At 45.5% G+C, this 23619-nt stretch overlaps 1 protein-coding gene across 2 annotated transcripts in view; it reads right to left on the minus strand.

Annotated features, from left to right (window-relative positions):
- The window catches only part of ZNF507 (zinc finger protein 507), a 374177-nt gene that overhangs the window by 313565 nt on the left and 36993 nt on the right, over positions 1–23619 (minus strand). For both annotated transcript variants that reach the window (XM_069635452.1, XM_069635453.1), the window contains exon 2: positions 7158–9268. In XM_069635452.1, the coding sequence (XP_069491553.1) occupies positions 7158–9263 (2106 nt within the window). In that variant the 5' untranslated portion in view covers positions 9264–9268. The remainder of the gene's footprint in view (positions 1–7157; positions 9269–23619) is intronic.

Here is a 23619-nt window from a genome sequence, read left to right on the forward strand (position 1 = left end):
AGCAGAAGGCGACCTCAATTTGTGGATAGACCCAGCACTGGTCAGACAAGCCGGTAACCCACAGGCAACTACTCCACCATAGTCTGGCTGCTCAAAGGTAACTGACATGATGGACGCCTACAAACTCAAAGACGCATGGCGTCACATGAACCCTCAGCAAACAGGCTTTACATTCTACTCTGTGCCGCAGGCCACATATACTAGAATCGACTATATATACTTCACACCAGAGCTAACGGAGGCGATGTCTATATCCAGAATATACCCTATAACGTGGTCAGGCCACGACCTGGTCACGGTCACTCAGTCGGCTGGCGCTCCCCCACAGAAGCTCGAAATGGCACTGCAACGAGACACTCTAGAGGGACCCGATATTCCGAGACCAACTCACAAAGGACATTGACTGGTACTTCAAGCAGAATAACACAGGTGAAATCTCGGTAAACATAGTATGGGAAGCAGGGAAAGCCTCTGGAGAGGGATACTCATCAAAGAAGGGGCAGCAAAGAAAAGGAAGCACCAAATCATAGAAAACAAGCTCAGAAACGAGATAACTCAACTGGACCACAGCGCCCAATCCGCAGGCTCCGATAGGACCCAAAAAATAGAGGAAGCCAACAGCAAGAGAGAAGAATTGCGGCAATTGGAAACTGACCAAATCGTGCGCAAACCTCAATATCTGAAACAAAAATAATACGAAAAAGGGGACAAGGCAGATGCCCTGCTCGCCACCAGTCACCGTGGACAACGTAAAGAAAGATGGGTGTCAGCTATAGAAAGTGAGCCCGACTCTCACGGAGGTCACCCCTCCAATATTCCAGAGACCTTCGCCAGCTTCTATGAGAAACAGTACACCTCAGACACCACACCAAATGAGGAGGCAATTGCAGAATACATGAACAAGATATCTCTTCCAAGCCTACCCCAGGACATAGCACAAGCCATTGACGCCCCCATCACAAGCGAGGAAATAGAAGAGGCAATCAAAAGGCTCCCAACAGGGAAAGCCCCCGGAAATGATTGCTACACGTCGGGGTTCTACAAAACCTTCATCGATACCCTCCTTCCATTCATGGTCGAGCTCTTAAATAACATCCTCCAATCAGGCTCCGTTCCCGAATCCTTCTCCGAGGCACTAATTACGGTCATCCCCAAAGAAGGCAAAGACCCCAAATTATGCGCATCCTACCACCCTATTTCTCTCCTAAACTCGGACACCAAAATCTACACGAGGGTCTTCACCGCACGGTTGGAGACGCATATTCCCGCCACAATCCATAATGACCAGGTGGGATTCATCCTCGGCAGGCAGGGAGCGGATTCCACTCGCAAGACCCTCCACCTTAGACACGAAGCTAAGAAAATGCCAAAAACACCCGCACTATTCTCAGTCGATGCAGATAAGGTGTTCAATATAGTCGAATGGCACTTCCTGGAAGCTACGCTACAGAAAATAGGTCAAAGCCCTGCTCTCCGACGAGGAATCAAGGCTGTCTACACCTCGCCGCGAGCATCCGTTGCAGTGAACTCCCAGTACTCACGCTGGTTCCTTCTGAGTAGAGGAACAAGACAGGGATGCCCTCTCTCTGCAATATTATTTGCACTATCGCTGGAACCACTGGCACCAACGCTCAGAACGAACGATGGAGTCGAGGGATTGCATGTGAACGGTAGAGAATATAAGTTGGCTCTGTACGCAGATGACTTTGCTCCATGTGCAAAACCCAATGACATCAATCCCCCAAATGATTCACCTTATCGAAGAATACGGCGCATTGTCAGACTTCAAAATGAATAGAACCAAATCCACCCTCATCCTGCTCCACAAACCCACATCGGACCAACGAGCGGAATTTGAGCGTCTGGGACTTACCATCAGAGGCCCAACACTAAGATACTTAGGAGTCAACCTGACGAGAGATGTCGCTGATGTATACGAGGCCAACTTCCCCCAACTCACCGCCCTCAACGCAGACCTCACAAAATGGCGACCCCTCACAATTTCCTGGATGGGACGCCTGAACGCCATCAAGATGGTCAATCTCCCACGCTTCCTATACCCCTTCGAGGTACTCCCTGACACAGTCCCAGAACACTTCTTTAAACAAGTGAAAAGGGCAATAACTGGATTCTTATGGGAGGGAAAGAAACCTAGAACACTGTATGAAACTCTGCTATTACCCAAAGACCAAGGGGGAGTCGGCCTCCCCGACATCGAGCGATACTACCAGGCAGCCCAATTAAGAATCCTCATCCCACATTTAAGAGACAGGAAGGACCTGCAATGGGTCCAGTTGGACGACGACAACCTGACCCCTGCAACTCTCGCAGAATGGCTATGGGTCCCCAGACCACAACTCACAAGAAGACTACGCAATCACCCAATATTAGGGACAATATGGAACAAATGGATGGAAGGAAAAGGGATGATGAGCGTGACCACATGGCCATCCCCCCTGAGCCACCTCTGGGCCCCTGGGATCAGAGAAGAAATCCCAGAACACCCTAGATACCATACCTGGTTCGATGCAGGACTTGAAAGGGTCAGTCAGCTATGGAGAGAAGACAAATTCATACCAATCACAGAATTAGAAGAAGCCCTTCAATTGCATCCAATCCCGATCCTCCTCCATCTATGTTTGAAAGGTGTCCTATCAAAAAGGGAATGGAACTATCCAAAAGGGAATGGAAACTAAGATACAAAGAGGACTCATGCCTTTTGAGAAAATCCTAGACACAACCACCACGAATAAAGGCCTGATAGCACGCATGTACAGCACCCCGATCTGTAAATACCAAGTCTCGATCCTCGAGCCTCTGCCTTAAAGAAAAATGGGAAAACTTCAACAGAGAATTCGACCAGTAGGCATGGGACAATTTGCAAAACACCATCCCGAATATCAATCGCTGAACAATACAAACTATATGCAATAGAATTACTGCACAGGTGGCAGTAAGGCCCCCACAGACTATCGAAAATGTATCAGACCAACAGCCCGAAATATTGGAGACAATGCGGAATGGATGCCAAATACTGGCACATGTGGTGGGACTGCCCCAAAGTCCACATATACTGGAACAAAGTCCTAGGATGGATTAAACAAATAGATCGTATTGAAAGAGACCCTTCTCCCCTCCTGATTTTATTCGGCTTAGAAGAGGAAGATGACAAACTAATCAGGATAAAGGGGTTGGCGTCCCCACTGTTATTAGCTGCGAGAGCTGGCCTGGTCATGAAATGGAAATCTCCACACCTCCCAGTTAAAAAAGAATGGATTAATATTGCAACGAACATTTACACAATGGAGCAAATCACAGCAGCCCTCCATGAAAAGGCGGCACGTCACAAAGAAACTTGGTGCGACTTCGCCAACTAACATATCGCAAACCAGAGACAAAACAACCCAAAAGTTCAAGAATCCCCGTAAGCAACATTTCTGAACGAGCCTGTCGCAAGACCCAATCACACTCAAATCACTTGAGATAAATGTCCCATCATGCGATAATCACAGACTAAGTTCTTGCCAACGAACTGGAAGAATCCGACATGCCGTCTTGGGTAGGGGTGAGGGGGGCAGGGGGGGATTACAATAACTTAACCCAACAGGGAGGGACAGACCTAAAGTGCTGTTTGTCCAACCACAATGCTATAATGATGTAACAATGTGAATATGACATGCACATACCTGTAAGTATTACCCTTATGTTTCAAAATCAATAAAAACTCAAATTTAAAAAAATAAAAAAACACTACCAGACCACTAGCCATGGGGCCAGTGATTTTCCACCCCTGACCTCACTATCTGTAAAATTTCTAAAAGCTCTTTTTCTCTTTGCCATTGTACCGGGTATAATTATAATGAGGGTTTACAGATTTTATTGTTTTAATTTTTTTTTTACATTTCGGGGTGTTTTTCTGGTGTTTGAAATACATTTCAGAATATGTGTCCCAGTGTTTTCCCCGTGTGCCCCGTCAAACAATCACAGATAACTTTTTTACAGTGTAAACACAAAAATATTTACTTTCATTGGGTTCATAAGTAAGGTAAGATCTTTCATGACCGGCTACAATAACATATGGCCAGGTTTTTGAGTGGTTAACCTCGAAATCCACCCTAGAGCAACTATTGCCCAGACACGTTCATCAATCACAGACTGATTTTGACCTGTTTTGACAGTGTTATTGTTATGTATAGAAGACGGCAGGCTTTGAGAACTCACAATATTTTTAGGCAATGTGCAGTGAGATCAAATGATTTGCCACGGATCACACACTTTGGGTAAGCAGCGTGCTACAAGATTCTCGTTTTATGGCAGGTCTCTTGGTGACTGTTGAAATATATCGCACAACCACAACTAACTGCATTTAAGCAGCACAGAAAAGGGAAAAAATGACCAGCTGCAAGAATAACATATGCTTAGGTACTTTTGCCCCCATAGCAAAAATCAAAAGCTGGCACCCATGAATATACTTACAGTAAGTAAACATATACATTTTGGAGTGAAATAAACATTTAGTTCAATTGACCTTCCCCTAGAAGAAAGTGCGCAAAACAAAATAACCTGAGAGAGGAACAGTTCCGATAAATATGATGGCAAAGTAAAAAAGGTGCTCACCTTTTAAACCCAACAATCTGTAGTGAAATGTCCCCTGGAAAACAAAATCCCAACACGAATCAAGTGCTTGTGGGGTAAGCATCTGCAATGGGAACATGACAACCTGAGTAAAATCCTGGTAGCCAAATACTTGAGCAAGCTTGCTAATCTAAAGAAAAAAAGGGGGCTGCGTCCATTCTCTGAAAAATAAAAAAAGTTACACTGTCCTCCCATGTATGTAACCTTTACCTGTGCCCTGAAACGTAGCCACAATCAGTGAAAAATAACTGCACCAGTGTCCAGGATTGCAACCCCTCTTGCCACATCCCGTGCAAATACTCATGACTTACTTGCTTCTCATAATTTACCCTCCTCACCCCCATGTCTGGCTTTCAAGAAAATCTGCTTCATAAAGATAACTTGAAAAGTACACATACCATAGTGTCACTGAAATATATAAATCCTTATAGAACTATGTTAGGCAAAAAGTGTACAACTGTGACATTATTCCCTTATCTTGACTAGTAGACTACAAATACCAGAATGCAATTCAGTCAGTAAAAATGCAAAAGATAGAGTGGGCCTCATGGCAGCTTGACATGTAGAGTGCAATACTTTCAAGGACTGACAATAGCACGGTTTAAAAAAATAATAATGCAAATGTAGTGTGTTAGGAACTGTGGACTGTCTCCCATCCGTACAGTAACCGGGACCAACCCTGCTCAGCTTCAAAGCGAGGAAGGGGCTAGCCCTCTCAGGCCATGCTGTTCTATGTGGTCTTGTAACTTGTGCTAATTTATTAGGCAACATGGTCTGACGGGGCCAGTCCCTTCCTCGCTTTGAAACTAAGCTGGGTCGGTCCAGGTTACTGCATGGATGGGTGTTCAATATGCCGATCACGTCACTGGCAATGCCCAGTGTTTCATCACCCCCTACGTCACTGTAGCTGTATAAATATATATATATACTTTTGTTCTATACCCGCGGCTATGAACTACAAATACACTTGGTTATTATTTTGTAGCCTTTATGCCCGTGGTTATTGGGAAAAACTGAAAAAATGCTCCCCTGCCCTCCCAGGCCCTCATCAAGGGCCCCACACATCTCTGCCAACTCCCCCCACTGCCGTGATGGCTTCATCACCTCCCCTGCCCTCTCCCATTCCCCCCAAAACACTTGTGTTTTCTGTTATGCAGTTTCAGTTGAGATGTCAGGTAGCCACAGCTATTCTGTCCAATTGCTGAGGTTTTGTGTTGCAAACTCAGTCCCTATTCCTCCTCCAACTTCCAAATTTAACTTATTGTACTATTACCACCCTGCCACATCTACCCTAAAAGGCATTTCCAGGATTGATTTTTCACCTGGAAAAGGTATTTTCCTGCGTTTTCGTTTTGGGTTAACCAAAGTTATAGCTAGCATTGAGAAGAAAAAAAAAAGATAGTAGCTGTCTCATTTATACAACACCCGGATTCTTGGCAATTTACTCAAGGTATAGCTATCTATTTTGGAGAAGGGGGCACTGCCTCCTCCGTCAAATATTTATAAAAGGCAAGTCGCTATGCAAATTAGCCCAAATGAATACCTTTTCTCCAGGAAATTGTCTGCGTTTTAGAGGGCAGTGCAAAACATTTGCAAGACTGTCAGGACAACTACATACCTGGTTTCACCCTTACTTTGGGGCTAATTTGCAGACCCACAATGCCTTGCTGTTATGGCTCAGAGTAGGAGGTTAAGTTCAAGCGATGGTTACTAGATGGCATTGTGGAATGTCTGACTTGGATCAAATGGATTATACCACTTTCAAATTTCCAGTGAAAGGGCTTTATTCCAACCCTTTTTAAACCCACCATAACTTTCTTGGCATGTTGTAAACCTGGCCCAGTGCTCCAACCACAAGGTTGTCAGGACTTTTCTGCACTGATGGTCCCTGATGGCCAATAATAAGTGTGAAACCAGCCATGTAATTGTCCCGACAGCCTTGCAAAATGTCTGTTTGGGTGTATAACGTAGCACTGCCTTCTAAAACAAAGATAATTTCCCGGAGAAAAGGTTGGCATTTGTGCTACTTTACAATGCCACAATGCCTTGCTGTCACCTCCAGCAGATGGCTGCTAGATGGTGTGTTGGAATGTGGGAATTTGCTCAAATGGGCTATTCTACTTTCAAATTTCACGTGAAAAGGTTTTTTCTAAACCCACCATAACTTTCTTCGTGATATATATAGATATATATATATATATATATGGGGGTAGAGAAAGAGGAAGAGAAAGAGAGAACATCTTAGCATTAGAGCAGATTGCATACTCCCTTCGGTTCTCCCATCAACAATTGTGAGGGGGGTTTTGAGGGTTGTTTTTGATTTCTTGGTCATGTACTTTGTTTAAAATCAATAAAGAGAGAATACAAAATTGCATATGTAGTAACCACTGTGGTGATTTGTTTCATATTACTTAACGGGACATTCAGAACACACGCCTACTGATTTTGTCAAACAAAATGCAGTCGTACAAACTTTACAGCAGAAGTAACCAGATAGACACTAAAAACAAAAAACCGTATACCTTGTAGTAAAAGGACTCCTCGCATTGCTTGCATTGGTACATCCGGGTTTTACAATGGTTGATCATGTGGCTCTCCAGGTCTTTTCTGCCTTCAGCTATGTGCTCACAGATTGGGCACTGGTATGGCTCCCTCTCACGATGGACTCTCAGGTGCTGCTTTACATAGCCTTTGTTGCTGCTGCTGTAATGGCACAAACGGCAGCGATAAGGATGTTCTGCGTTTGGTATAAACTCTACCAGGTCCATGCTAGATAAGCTCACATCGCTTGAAGTTTGGCATTGAGCATTATCCTGTAGTTCTTTCAAGATATCCTCATCAGTGGTGTTCTGGTCAGTCCGCTCCCTCAGCTTTTCAATTACAGTGAGCAGTGACATACTGATTCCCATTTTAACTGGCACATCGGATAAAACTGGTTTATGTCTCTGGAGATCAACCAATTCAGGATCGATCCAATTCAAGCTGTTAACACCATCTTCAGAATAGTTTTTCACTGAAGACGCTATTTTTTGGTGTGCTGTGCTGTCTGCATCAGCAGGTTCCTGCCCAGTGTCGGGGTCTATAGAACCCACTTCAGTAATGGATTTGCAACTGGGTTTGCTCAGCTCGGCAGCTCTGATGGGCATGGTAACAAGTGCTTCTGCTGCTAAGGAGTGCAGCCTTAAAGACTCTGAGTTGGTCCGTCGACGCACTGGAGGGATATTTTCATTGGCTGCTTCACTGAGAATTAAATCACTCTGTTTGTCCGTATTGCACCATCCGATTAATATTTCTTCAAGCCCAACTGTATTTTTCTCTGCATGATAAACAAGTTCTTTACAGGCCAGCTGTGATTCTTCTGAAATTTGCTTCTTTTCCACGTCGATGTCCGTGCTTCCCATGAAAGGTTTCTGCAAAACCGTTTCCTCAGCACTAGGTAGACGTTCGACTATAACATTTACATGGCCTTTTGTATTTTCACTGCAACTAATGATTTTCTGGGCTGAAGAAAGCAAAGTATCTGTGTTGGGAGTCTCCTGCTCCGTGTCAGACACGGTTTCTTCCTCTAGTACAATTTCTGCAGTAATAGAAGGGGTGTCTGATGCGTTCAGCACTTCTTTCGCTTTTACAGCTGGCTCATTTGGAGAAGACTGGTGTGAAAACTGCTCAGAGGTGCACACCAGGAGCTGAGTGGGGAGGTGAATGGGAGCACAGATTTTGTTTTCTACTGATAAAACAAATGCTTCACTTCCGTGTGGCGTCTGGGCTACAGTCGAGTCCGGCAAGCTTGCAGGCTCATTTTCATCTTCGAATATAGGGTAAGAGCAGTCCACCTCACCAGCATGTTTCCATGCGTGAGTCTTCAACATCCTTTTCTGACCACAGGTGTAGCTACAAATTAAGCATCTGTACATGCCGTACTGCTCATATGTGTACCATTTTCTGATGCCCATTTCTGTCACGGAGGCTGATCCAGCCAGTGGCGAGACTTTGCCACTGCGATTTGTCCGATTCCTACCACGCCTGTCACTTCCTTCCCCTAATCTTTGAAGTGCTGCAGCTGGTTTGTGGATAGTTGGCTGTGGTCTAACTTTCGATTGTGAAAGGGCCTTTTTAATCTCACGGTGACTTCTAATGTGGGCTCCCAGTTCCGCATGGTGTTTTGATGTGAACGGACACTCTGAACACGCCAATGGCGTTGGGGTTTGGTCGCCGTGTTGCTTAATATGCTCGTTTAATGACTCAAATGAACCGCACATCACTTTACAGAGACCACACTGGTAGCAGACAGGCCTTTTTCTGGTTGGCTCGGGCACCTCTTCTCTAATCTTTTTTGGCGGGGGCATGACAACGTTTTTGGCTGGCAAGTCACAGGCTGCTTGAGTGCCAAGTGACAAAGGATTGTTCGAGGGAGGCCGTTTCCCAATTAGCACACATCGCTTTGACTTTTCATTCTCAACTATTTTGCTTAGTTTTTGAATAACATAACTTAATGGATCTGTTCCTGTGTAATGGGTCTTATCTTGAAGGCTGTTCAAAGTTGGGTCTAAGATAGTTTCCGCAATCAATACAGTCTCCTGTCCGTCAAGTTTGGGCACCAAGACTGCAACGCTGTGTGTTTCTTCCATAATATCTAAAACAAAAGAAAACAAACATGCTGAATATTTTAATTTAAAAGTCTTTAAGTATGAAATATATTTCTCCTCAAAAGTGTGTATCAAATGCTTTGGCTAGCCCAAACTGACGGCTGGATACTAGATTCATTTACAGAAGCTGGCTACAACACAAGGTCCCTCTGGAAGGAAATGTGGTAAAAGACCTCTATTGAGCGGTGGATGGCTGACTTGGCAGAAGCATTAATTCCAACAATTTCGATCAATAGAATAAGATGTAAATTAAAGGATCATACAGCCATTCAGCTACAAAGATTTGAGATACTATGCCAGATTCTTCCTGGTAATCCAGATTGGTCAAGCGTCGTGGTAGAGAATTTCCGCATCAACATAAATGAAAATAAACGACCACAATACGAAAGGAAAGAAACTGGATAGCTGAAATGAAGTGTTGCAAAAAAGTAGTGGAACTATGCCCACCTGTGTGATTGTAAGCAGGAGCAACGAGCAGGACACGTATTAAACAGCTTTGCATTTCATAGGTAGATCACCATGCAGGAGCGTTAGGCATGAGAAAGGGTCCTCTTGGATTACTTCTTGATCAAAACTGATTTCAGTTTTGATTTAATTTTTGCTTGCAAATTCCGGAAATGCTAGAAAAAGTGCCACTTTATATTTTCATTGTCAACCCCGATATGACATTTCATATTGTTGTATAGCTGTTTCGCACACTTCTAAAGTGTAATAAACAGCAATAAAGTAATTCAACTGAAAACTAGCTGGATGGTGACCGGTTTAAAACAAAAAAAAAACAAAAAAAAGAAAAGAAAAATCAGTACAAGTCTGGACTTAAAGTTCGTCAAATTTGTCCCTCAAACTCTACACGGTCTGTGAGGGATGCCGATGATCGACAAATGGTGTAGGAATAGTTGTGTTTGTATGAGCCGAACAATAGATGTATACATTTGGAATCAAAAGAAAACAAAGTGGGCAAAGTTTAAAACCAAAAGGATGCATACTGACAAGATATAAGCTGTTTGTTTTGACCATCATGGTCTGGTGGGGCTTGCCTTTAAGAACTAAACAGATGCATTATGTGATTAATATGTCCTTCTCCACTATAATAGAATACTTTCAAAAAGTGTCTCTTAAGCTGGTGTTACACAATTTTCTACTTTCCAATTAGCATATCAGAAAGGCAGTGGGGTTTAGAACAGACAGCCTGCTGGCCAATCAGGGAGCACGGGAGGTAAATCATGCATTCCGAGTCCCTGGAGCAGCAGGAAACCGCCATTTTCTGTGCCATTAAGTAAGTCCTCCCCCCAAGCTTCCTCCACAACCAATTTCCACCTCCCAAGCCGTCTCCTCCACGCTTACCTGAAGCTTCCTGATCCCTCGTTGTTGCCTCAAACACCGTTCCAGCGCTTCCATTGCCACATCAATGGCTGTCATGAAATGGGAGAGGGGACCACGTTTAGTTCCCTTGACCATGGCGTCCATTTTGGTTTGTAATTTTTTAAAGTTGAGAAACGGCAAACGTGCCTTTTCGCAACTTAAACAACCTATTAGTACCCCAGAAAACCATGCCAGAACGCTAATAGGTAACACAATGGTCTCACGTTAAGGCCCATGTGGCATTAGCGGATCTGGAAAAGCCCCCACACATCGGGTTTTATTGCTTAAGACAGTAGGCCCCAAAGAGTCAATCAAGAACAATATGCATGCTATGCTGCAGCTTCCAAATAAGTCGTGAACTGTAAAAAAGGTGTGTTAAGTCATGGAACTCTAAACTAACAAATAAAAGTAGTAGACTGGAGTTCCCGATCACTACGACCACTTAAATTGTCGAATAAACAGCATACAACAGAAAGCAACAAGATGCAACCATTCTGTAATAGGGAAGCTATGAGATTTGTGCTGTAACCATCCTTGGAGACAAAATAATGAAATGCAGGTAATGCAAATGCCTTCAGTTTTCTCTCATGTGGTCCTATCCACTCTTTCAATGGATAAGAAAAGTGTTCTGCGTGTTTGTTTAGAGCAAGCAGAGGAAGGACGCCTGGATAAAACCCATTAAGGAATACATCAGAAAAGACAGCAAGCGAATAGCAATGCTTAGGTAAGATGAGTCCAACATTTGTGTCACAAATGAAAAAAGTGATTGCATGAGAAAGGGCGATTGCTGTACAAAGGTAGCGCAAATAACGTATCCTTCAGGTGGCACAAAACTAAAGCTGCCAAAAACCTGGCAGTTTATTGATCAAAATAACAGGCATTGGTGAAAACAAACATACCAACCACACACAAAACTTCCTTTCTCCGTCAACTCTTTCGTTCATTATTTTCTTGAACGTCAGAGACCCCCAATAAGCGTACTTCGGTTTCTTGTTGCTTGGCACTCATTCTGCAAGGCCCTCCAGAGAATATCTTAGGGCTATAGCGACTGAGAATGTAGACATCTGCCCCTCTTCCTGCGCAATATGATATAGGCGGGGGTGGGTAGATACACATTACAGCTTGTGAAGGAACATTTTCCGGTCTGTAATAAGTTAACACATTTTATAAGGATCTGGCTTTACATGTAAAGTCAAACGCTGAAAAGAATACCCTCTAGCAATTATATATAGACATATGTCATTCCGACACAATGTATACTTTGATAGTTTTATTGAATCATTTTATATCAAATTCATTGTCAATCTGTGCCAATCTCAGAAAAAGACACTCCAATAGTGATCTGGAACAACAACTACTCCAATAGCTCAAATATATAATGCAAAACCCTCAGTCATTCCTCCCTTATACACACTTTACGTACATGTCATTCATACACAACAATTAGCAAAAATTGACTGATGTGGCTAATTGCCAGTTCTATTATGAATTGGGTCTCAAAGCAAGTCATAAATTAATGAACATAACTCACACACTTCTTCTGAGAGTGACCTGTAATATACACTAAGTAACTAATACTCGGGTTGCCAGTGATGTCATCTAACCAAACAAAAACAGATGGAAATATGTTTGCATTTCGTATCGTTGACTCGAGTTTCGGCTGTCTTGGTCCACAATCAAATGGACTAGCCTCACCAGAACGAAATCCGAAGGTGTTGACAGTGAAGAATTGTTGTAACGATCACGAAATTGATCTTCGAGACAGCTGGTCAAGGAATCCTGGGCATGCCGTTTGGCTACACACCCACAGAACCGTGCTGGCTGCTGGCGTTCCATCTAGGCGTTTACTCGTGGCCGCACCACTTAATGGAACCGCATGTTAGTGGAACCCATGAATGGAAGAACCCGGGCTGTCGCAGTACGGGAAACAGTCCTCAGGGACAGAATCTTTTGTTTGTGAAGACTGATGCTTCCTTGAAGAAAATCTGCATACCATCAGCCCCACCTTCGGGCTTTCTTCTGTGGCAAAATCCAAATAAAGCAATGTAGGGAGGGGGTGAGTAGCTGCAGATCATCAAGGTGTACTTTCCTTTGCACGGCAGAGCAAAGAAAAAACCCACAGGGAGCGGAAACACTAAATGACAACTTAAAGCTTTTAGACTTTCGTTGGTAAAGAGAGGATACAAACTAGCTCTCTGCTGGATTCTGAGAGGTTGGAGGGAGTGGATGGCCTGATGTCCCAGCAAAGATGGTCAGTAACGTGTGCGTTGCAAAGCGCACATTTAATGTACTACATTAAAGAATTATTTTCATTATGTTCAGACAGCCATCATTGGTGTGACAGCTTGAGGCCACCCTGAGGCTCCAGGCCCATTTCAACTACGACGTTTGAAAGGCAGTCGCCTTCCCGGATGACAGTTCTGTCAACCCCAATGCACACATATAGAACCCGATGGAGATTCACCCTGGTAAATCACTGGGTTAAAAGCCCGAGGTAGAAATGCTCCACTTTAACACTTGCCTCATTATCACCTACATTTCACCATTAGGGTGCGAGTGCTCTTTAGCATACTGCTCCTCAAAGCGCCAGCTGCTCAATCACAGCATTCCCAGTTCCACACTATCCCTTCAATCTCAAAGCTTCCGCCTGCAAATATTTGGGAGTTTCTTATACAACGCCCGCCCCTTTAGCGTCCACCCCCCCCAACCGTACAACACATTCTTGAACTGTGTTCTATGCAACTCCTCTCTAGATCCTTAATCCCCACTGACCCTTGCTGTGCCACCCCTGCACCTCCCTGGCCTTACTCTTCCTAGGGTTCCCTGTCCACACGAGTCGCACGTACTAAAAAGTGGAAAAGCTAGCAATGCACAGCACCACATAAGTGACATTAGAAGGCACAAATACACTGCCAGGCCCATTTAGCAAATGGGGCTGTACCTGCCCTCTAAGGATAAAGTCACATGATTGACTGCAGAACAAGTTCTCTTAAGCCACACAGTAGTAATCTACACAAAGTAACGGAGGAGGAAATGCTGCATGCTAAGAAACCTAGTAAGGCTTTCTAATTGCCCACTTTATTCACTTATGGACACTTCTTGATCACACACACTTGCGTTTAAATAATGTGATGAGCCAGCAAAAAATATTCTCTGCGTCATGGCTTCTAGCTCATGAAATTTGGCATTTGTATAATGTACATCTAGTGCTATTTAACTCTTTATACGTAAAGGTCTACAGGGACCGGAATGCGAAGTTTGTGGGGTTTACAGACAGGAGCAATCCGATATACGTGTAAGCTCTTCTACTAATGTAAATACTTTAGAGGAACACTTCTGGGATGCTGAGAAACAGAGGATCACACCTATTGGGCATTTGCCCCTCACATCTTGCTGGCACAAGGAGGACAAAGTTTCCCCTGTAAAGAATATGAAAACTCTGTTCAGTCACATGTACCCTCACAGCTAGTACCCTGCCCTCACTAACTCGGTTGCCAGGCTCAGTCTTACGTTTGCCTCGAAGATCTTCCAACTGGCCCTCACATATCCCCATGCCCTTCACCTCACCCCCCCTTCCCACTGTAATGGAAGTCACAACTAAGCTATGGTCTGGGTGACGGACCAATGGTTGACTGTTGGGAGAGGTCAACACTGCAATTTGTGCTCAAAGGGACCGTTGAGAAAAGTGTGCACTAGTTCTCCAATCTAAAAAAAGTTTCACATTTGTCCAAATCAATGGATTCCTATTGGCAAAACGAGCGCCCCACTAGACAAAATGCATCGAAATTAAGGGAATTGAAAGATTTGAGTGAAAAATTGAAAAGCCAAAATGAAAATGTGAGTTTGAAAGGAAAATGCAGCAGTCTGCTCAGTCTATCTCAAAACATATGCCCGAAAAAAATCTACCTTATTTTAGCCCAAACCCAATCGTCCTCACAACCGCCTGTCACCCATTAGCCCACTACCAAAGACCAGTGCAACCTGTTCCTTTACGGAGCGGCCACAGTGGTGCGACAGCCGCGGCGTGAGGGTGATTAAGGTCAAGCTGCTAACATTTAGCAGCTATGCCCAATTCTCATACGTAAAAAGAAAATGAAACTGCACTACGTGGCATTTGAGCCTGTGGCGACAGTCTTCAAGACACAGCAAGTAGCCACATTACTAAACAGGGATTGGAGGTGGAGGACCCAACTTCCATACTTAACCAGCAATTATACATAGATGTATGGTTGCAGGATAAGCATAAAGAATGTGCATCTCCCAACTACAAACTCTTTGGTCCTGTTACTAAGGGTCGTGCTTTGAGGACGAGAGACCTGGGTTCGGGTATCACCAACTGCAGTTGTACTTTTCATATTTTATGTAATTTTATTTTTAACATATACATGGATTATACGGCCATTTGGCCTGTGCCAATAAATCCCTGTGCTCTGCTAACCGGGGCCAACAGGGTTCACTGACAATGAATCTGCAGCAAAGTTGATGCACCAAAACGGCCGGCGTTGAAGTAGCCCCGCCAAAATGTCCAGCCTCGCTAGAGACCACCCCACCCAACCTTTCATTTCACACAAACCTTTCATTTCCCAAATGTGACCTACATTTAGTCGAGACTTTAGGCACCATACACTTTTGTAACCTGCACAAGTCACCTACCCTTGAAAAGGTCTGCCTGTGCTCTTTAAAAAGAATGTATGCTTGCCGTTCCTCACCACATTGGTTTTCCCGATTTACACACGCTAAGTGCGTCTGTTCAGGCCGTGAGCGTAAAACTCCTGTGTACCATGGCTCAGTGTTTGGCTTGTGGTATTGCTTGTTTTGTAAAACACTACAAAAAATGTGTTCTCTCTTAACTGCAAGAGTCGGGGGAATGTAGCGGAGCATTGCATTTCTCAAAATTCCTAGAAGCCATTGCCGTACCAAGCCAACCATGTCCAACACACCTTTTTTTCAGTCATTTTCTCGATTTTCCCCCGATCTAAGAAAGTTTCCCCTACCTAGTTGTTGCCTAACCTACGCAAATCACCCCTTCCTAAACTTGGAATTGTGTCTAATTTTCAGAAGTATATGCCTTTCCGTCCTCCAAATCGGCTTTCTTACCCTTTTCTTCCATTTCGTCCATGCATGTCCAATTGGCAAAAATGGCCAAAACGGTTGATAACCACATCAGAATAATTTTTTTTCCGTTTCCACTCAACCTGTTCTTAAAAGCCATGAAATTGGGGAATTCAGCACAGTAAACCATTCGTTCCGAGCTCTTACAAGGAAAAAAATACAGGCTACTTTGTACATCAGTTTATTGGCATTTTTTGAAAAAACCCAAAATGTTCCCCCTTTTTGGTTATTTTCTCTCACCCCCCTACAGCAACCTAGGATTCCTGGGTGGTGTTACGACATTCTACATGTGGGGAATAAAAGGAGCCAAATTTGGCCGAGATATCTCATGTAACAAAAAAGTTACAAGCCATTGAATGGCCACATACCGAAATCACCAAAAAAGGCCCTGGCACTGGGGAGAAATACCCATGGCACTTAAAGGGTTAAAAGGAACTACTGTTCCCAGACACACCTTTAGACTGTAACAAGGAAGAGGAATGGAGGAATACACAGCAGGAGAAGCCCCAAGCACAGTAAACACTAGTTGGTGGGATCTTGCACCTGTGCCCAGGAGATTTAAAACAGAATTGCCCTAGGAAATGGGAGGCTGCTGTTGAGAGCAGGCTGCTTCGCTTCTTGTTTCAGAGGAGCCGCGAGAAACGCATTGGAGCCAACAGGCTCAGACATTGACCAGAGGAAGGCTGCGCGAAGAACATTCCACGTGGGAATGCCAGAAGCAAGCCGAAGGCTCCTGGGCATTCGCCAGTGGAAAGAAGCAGCAAGACACCGGATACCCGCGTGGAGAGAAGTCCCATGGGTAGCAGGGAAGCCGAGCAGTGCAGGGAAGAGTATTCAGCGACTGTCACCGATGGGTTATGAGCAAACCGGGAAACATCAACAAGAGCTGGAGAGTCCACTCTGGGACGAAGGGAACACAGAGGCGTATTGGCGAGCACGCCGCGTGCTACAAGTTGAACAACCAAAAATGGATTAAGAAAGGAAGCCGTTAACAGCAAAAGCAAGAACGTAAAAGTACATTTACCACAGAAGGGAATCTTTCAAATGTGTCCCTATGAAGCAGTAACAAGTTAGTATTTACCAGATAATGTAATTAGCCAATGGCGCTAAGGTGGTGAATTACCAAGATTGGACGTCTGAGCAAAACACTAACGAGGTAATATACTATGGACAAAAGGAATTAGCAAAAAGGGCTAATGTGGTGAATTGTCAAATGAGGAGTTGCAACTACAAGAGAGTGAATACAAGAAGTCCTGCCAGGAGAGTATAACAGGCAATTACAAGTGTGTGAATAAAAGAAGCCCTGGCAGGAGAGCATACAAGGCAATCACAAATGTGCGAAAACAATACGCCCTTGCAGGAGAATATACCAAGCAATTATAAGTGTGTGAATATAGGGGAACAGAGAAACCCTGGCAGGCGAGCATATCAGGTATTTGGACAACCCAAAGGCTAAAGATAATTGTGACTTATTTTGGCATTTATTAACCCTTTAACTGCCATGGGTATTTCCCCCCCAGTGCCAAGGCCTTTTTTGGTGATTTAGGTATGTAGCCATTCAATGCCTTGTAACTTTTGTGTTACATGAAATATCTCGGCCAAATTTGGCTCTCCCCCCTCCCCCCCACATGTAGGCGGTGGTAATGCCACCAAGGAAATGTAATGTGCACACCGTACAGATTTGGGTCCTCTTTTTAGAAATGCATGGGGTTCTGAGTTTTCCTTGGTGGCTAGGACACCCTAGGCCCAAATCTGTATGGTGTGCACATTATTCAAAATCCTGCAATCCTGCTGTGCGAAAAGAGTTGGGGTTACCAGTGTTTTAGGCTTTCCCCTTGGCGCCCAGGTAGGTGCACTCACATATATGAGGTACCGTTTTCATCGGGACACCTGTGGGAACGCGGGACGGTAGGCCATGTGTTGTTGGCGGCGTGTTTCGGTGGGTGAACAGTGAAATGTGCGGGAAAATGCGTTTTTTTGGCCACATTTCAGACTTTGTCGGGGTGTCTGGGTAATAAATTGTGGGCCGATCTGCACAAGTCAGACTTCTGAGGATTCTCACGGGTGTTCTTTTCTCGAAAAAATGCATGTGCCTTCCTGTTTTCCTTGGTGGCTTGGACACCATAGGCCGAAATCTGTAGGTTGTCTCCTTTGGGGTTTACAAGTGGTGTAGCCTTTTTCCTTTTGTGCCCCGACACATTCAACACAGCACATTTTGTTCATGTGGGCAACCTACAGATTTGGGCCTAGGGTGTCAAAGCCAGCAAGGAAAACAGGGAACCCCATGCATTTCTGAAAAGAGACACCCGTGGGAATCAACAGAGGTCTGACTTACGCAAATCGGCCCATAATATATTACCCAGAACCCCCGGTAAAGACCCACATGGGAGAAGGGTGCCCAAGGCCAAGGATATTACCGCCGACTTTGCTGGAGCCTTGGCTGCCCTGCGTTACAGCTTGTCCCCACCAGGGAGTCCCAGCAGTGTGCCAATACCTCCCAGAAGGGAAAAGCTGTAATGCAGCCCAGCCGCAACTCCAGGACGGTTGGAGGAAATGTCCCTGGCCTTGGACATCCATGTACCATGTGGTTGTACCATCCCCAAAGCACAGCAGCAGCTCCAGGGAGCCCCGGCAGGATCCCCATTCCTCCCCGGAGGTGACATCTATAACATAGCACAGCCAGGTGAAGCCTAGGCTTGCAGACGGACAACCCACATGGGAGGGATCCGCTCCCAGGGAAACACCAATGTTCTGCTGGCATGGGGGGCAATTTGTGGCCTGCCCCTGCAACTGTGTCCCAGCTCACCAACATATCTACCCAGACGGCCCATTCCTACCCACACCACCAACAATCCAGCACCAGTCTCACCCACCCCACTGACAGTGGGCCCTAACCATAGAATAATGAACAGTACTCGCATAACGTTGCAGCTGCTCAAGTAGAAAAAGCTGTAAACAAAACAAAAAGCATGTGTTACCTACGGTCACACCAGCAAAATCAAATCATCTTCAAACATAACCCCCCTTGCAAGCCATGCCTGCTGGTCTACTGAACCTCACCCCCCCCTCACCCCCTCCCCCACCCCCCAAAGTGAAACCCAATTTGCCCCTTCCTACGGGCAGATATCTGCCTCCAGTGAGGGGCACATTGGTGTGCCAATCTGGGCCCAGGGTGCCCAACCCTTACTGCCCCACCCACTGGGGGGCCTGTCCCACAATTTTTGATGGCCCTCTCTCCCCTTTCCAACGATACCTGCCTCGATCTCCGGCTTGAAATACAGCCAGAGATCGAGGCAGAGGGAGAAGGGCTCGGACCTTCTCTCTTCACTGTGGCAGCCAAAAATGGCTGCCGCAGTGAAATTGAAGATCATCCAACCCCCGGCAGTGAAGGGGAACCCCGGGGGTTGGATTACAGTTTTTGAACATTTATAAAATACTCAAGGCCCAAAACAAAGGCCAAAAATAATGGAGTATATTTGGTATTAATCCAGAGAAAAGACAAGAACGGTTGTTTGTAAGAAAATAGGGAGATGATCCAAGGGAAGGGAGACATCCTTTGGATTAAGGAGCAATATCCATGAACAGACTTTTTGTTGGAGTTATTTATTCCTTTTCCCATTTGGACATTTTTGAAACACTGAAGGCCAAACACATTATCCTTTTCACATTAAGATTTATTTACTTAGAATGTGAGGTTCAGAATACTACTTGGACACAGGACAGTTTTGTGTTGGACATTATGACACTGACAGGTCCTTAGTTCTTAGTTTAGGTAGGGAAACACCTTTAGCGTAGGGACAGCAAGGCATTTTCCCAACCCCTTTTATTTATCAATAAAAGTCTTCAGCCAAAACCATATCTAATATGTGCCAGAGTTTCATTTCTGACTCCTCACACCACCTGCAGACGCACTGTTGAACTCATTTCTCATGGATATGCCCTTAACTACATTGGAATCAGAAACGGAGCACGCAGATGATGGGCATCAATCCCAAGCTAAGTCACGACAGTCCTCTCGAAACATACCTAAAATGGACGGCCCGCCACAACTTCAAGCAATCCTATCCGAAATGAAAACCATTGGCCAATGCAAGCAAGAGACCAACGTTACGGTACAGGACATCATGAAGGAGCTAAAGGATATCAATGGTTGGCTTAACATACAGGCAGAACGCACCACGGAAAATGAACCACATAAGGGGTCTGTAGGACAATAACAAATCTCTCTAGGTGGAGGTTGACGCTATGATCAAGTAGGTGCAGCGACTCGGTGCATAGCCGAAGATCAGGAAAACAGATCCAGGCACAACCACCATAGACTTGTTGAGGTCCCGGAACCACAGATAACACGGCTATAGAGGGCTTTCTATATAATGTTTTCCAGGACAAGCTGAAACTCACAGATCCTCATAGTTTGTCATAGAGGTAGTGCAGAGAGCCCCCAACCCAAAATCCCAATGTAAGAGAACATGCATCATTATGCTGCGGCTCCTCAATTTCCAACATAAGCTGGCAATACTAAAAGCATATTGCGTTGCTTGCACAATTCAAATAATCACGATTCGTATATATTTCATGACTTTACCGCAGAAGTCTCCAAGCGCAGAAACTCTGAAGGGAAAGCTTCTTGGGTACTATCAAGTTCCCGGTGGTATGGTGTATCCAAATAGACGGAGGCACTCTTTCGACATCCCTGCCAAGGCCTGGCGGTTCCTACGACAACGGGATCTAGTCCCCACGGACAATATGCCAACACTACCAGAAAACATTAGCACAACCTCGAGGAGCCCCGACCGCAGCGAGATCCAAACACCAGTACCAAATGGAAAAAGGCTGGCAGATTATCTACGGGGGCGAACATGTGCTAGACAAACACCTGAGAAGATGATACACACTATCATAGCACGCTCTGAGATGCAGATATAACGCTTATGCATGGGGATCAATGACCGCTTGTACTTAATCATGCGCTATTGCCAGAGGGAATGGGAAGTGCTATGAAGATCTGCCCATTTCAAGATCCGGTTGGAGCAATGACTAAGTACCAGCGATATGGACAGAGAAAGACCTCCACCCTACAAGCTGACTAAGGGCTCGCCACATGATGTTCCTTTCTTCTTTGCCTACTGCCTAACACCCTGACTCATCTCAGGACAATCATCTTGTACAATTTACGATGGTCAAGGCATTTCCACAATGCATGTTCAGTGGAGGTAACATCTCGAAGGTTGCCTTTTTTGTGTCTTCTGGGTCAGGGACTCACAATGCTACTAAGTAAACGCTACCGTAGCTTTCAGCGGGTTGACAACATGCATGTACATTAGCTCATCACCAGTGATATATCAATTACCTCCCTAACAGTATCTTATGTTTTTCTATTGTTTTTCTGCTTTGGTTATTCATTCCAGGAGTGTGATTCTTTCAATGTGGTAGACAAATGGATGAGCATGGTGTGTTCCCTTTAATACTCACCACATGGGTTGCTATACCCCTGTATTGGGGCTCTGTTTCTAGACCCCAATCTTTACAGTTTTTGTTGGGGAAAGATATCAGTGCATTCGCTCTACAGGCCTTAATGTGTATGGCTCCCCCATTACAGATGTGATAAGAGTTTATTTCCTGTACCTCTTGCTTGGCGCAACTGTGATTTGTGTAATGAAAAAGTAAGAGCTATTTACATCAAGGGGTGACGAGGCTGGGAGTTCATTGTACTACCACATTTGTGGGTCAAAGTGGATTTTGTTGGTGGGGCCCTATTAAGTCTATAATATGTCTTACGGTCCTATACCCCATTTTTAATGGTTTCACTCACTTGTATCACCCTTAATGTTTAGGGGCTGGACCACCCCATTAAGAGGCGCAGAATGCTTAAACAACTCCTGGATCTGCACGGAGATATAGTTTTCCTGCAGGAAAAACTCTTAGATGCTGGGGAATTACTTACATTGGAGGGGATGGGTGGGTGTTGTACGCCACTCAACTTATCATCGAAAGCGGAGTGTCTCGATCCTAATTCATAAGCATGTTCCTATTGTGGTATTGGACACAATGTCTGATAAGGAGGGCAGCTGCGTCTCATTACAGGGAAACTTATACCAGCAACATATTACACTTCTCAACATTTATGCACATACTACTGACTCCCACTCCCCGGGCTTCTTTCCACATACTTCTGATTTATATGGGCCAGCTGACACTCATATGGGGAATCGGGGGCAGGGGAAAGGGGAGTATCTCAATGTCCACTCCACGCCCCCGATTCCTGGTTTAGATCAGCGATGTACAGCACATAACCCTGAACACATGCCTAAAAAAAATATAACTCCAAGCACCTTGATGGATGAGCTTCAGCTGGTCAAACTTTGGTGACATGGGCATGTAGATAAGAGAGACTACACTTTTTACTCTAATCATCTTCATCGTTACTCGAGACTATTATTGGCTGCTCCTGTCCAATATAGTACACACAGTAATAGGTGCGACATATTGCCAAAGACTATCTCAGTTCATGCACTGGACATAATGAAACTCGCATTCCTAGATGAAACCCCTCAAACCCAGTCTTAGTGGCTTCATCTCATGGTCCTTAAGCAACCGGATATTATAGAACACCATGGGCAAGATACGGGGGGTTTTTGGCAGGTAAATGAGACGCACAAATACACTGCTCAGAGCTGCTCAGAGGTGCTGGGATACTTACAATTCATATTTGCGCTGACAGTGCATATCACAGTGGGTTTATAAAGGCAAATCGCACAACTGACTTCGGCCCTACGAATTGCTGAACAGATGCATACAAATATGCACGATCCCCAGGTTCATGCTCCGATAGTTAAACTTTGTTCCTGAGGCCACCAGGGGGCGCAGGCAAGATGGCCGCCTGAGCCGACAGCTCCGCACCCAGCCCCGGGAATTTTGCGGAGTTTAGCAGGAAGAAGGAGCCCATCTCTCGTAAGCATCTCAAAAAAGGCTGTGTGAACCCCTGCCTACCCAGGGGGTCCAAACCAGGAGTTTCTACGACACCCACGGACCGAGTTCGACCGTCTGAGGTCTCCGCGGCCCCTCCCCCCATGGTCAACACGCAGGCGGTGCGCGCCAAGGCCGCAGCAGAGCACAGGAGCGGGGAAGCCTGCGGAGGGAGTACCTACTCGGAGCGAGGAGAAGCCGGAGGTGGGGGACCCCGGAGGTTCCACCGCACCCCTGGGCCCCGTCCCCGGATGTGGCGAGGCGGCGCGCAGCCAGCGCGAGGCCGCGCTCGACATTGAACCAAGACACCTGAGGCGCTGGACGCGCACTGAATCGCCGCAACACTCTACTCACCCACGGGGTTGAACAGGCCCACCTAACCGCACACCAGAACTCCCCAGCCCGGGCCGTTGCAGGAACGCGCCCACACTAAATCCGGCTGGGGACGTTGGAGAAGGCACTGGAAAAGGCACACGCCAAGTGAGAGGCCCTTGGGCCAGGACTTCATGAATTGGCCACTCTCCCACTGGCGCTGAACCCCTTCAGTTACTCGGCTGGCACAACCATAGACAGTCACTCCGAGGGCACCCCCCCATACCCAGCGTCCCTCCCCACACACACTGCCACAACCAACATCCCATGAGTTGGAAGGAGGCCCTTTCCAAGTATCATTTGCGGCCGGAGGGGACAAAATGGCCGCCGGGGCCCCATCACTGCCGCCTCCCGACCTGGGGGCCATCCAAAATAACAAAATAACATCCAGATGATTTTGGAGGAGATACGTGGAATTCGAACCGACATGGATGCTAAGTTGCCGACCTCACCACTAAGGTCACCACCCTGGAAGACCGCGTGGAGGGAGTTGAGAACAACCAGCTCTCCACAGTGATCTTGAAGA

This window comes from Ambystoma mexicanum, chromosome 1q (genome assembly GCF_040938575.1).
Source record: "Ambystoma mexicanum isolate Mex_15411 chromosome 1q, UKY_AmexF1_1, whole genome shotgun sequence".
NCBI classification, from domain to species: Eukaryota; Metazoa; Chordata; class Amphibia; order Caudata; family Ambystomatidae; genus Ambystoma; species Ambystoma mexicanum.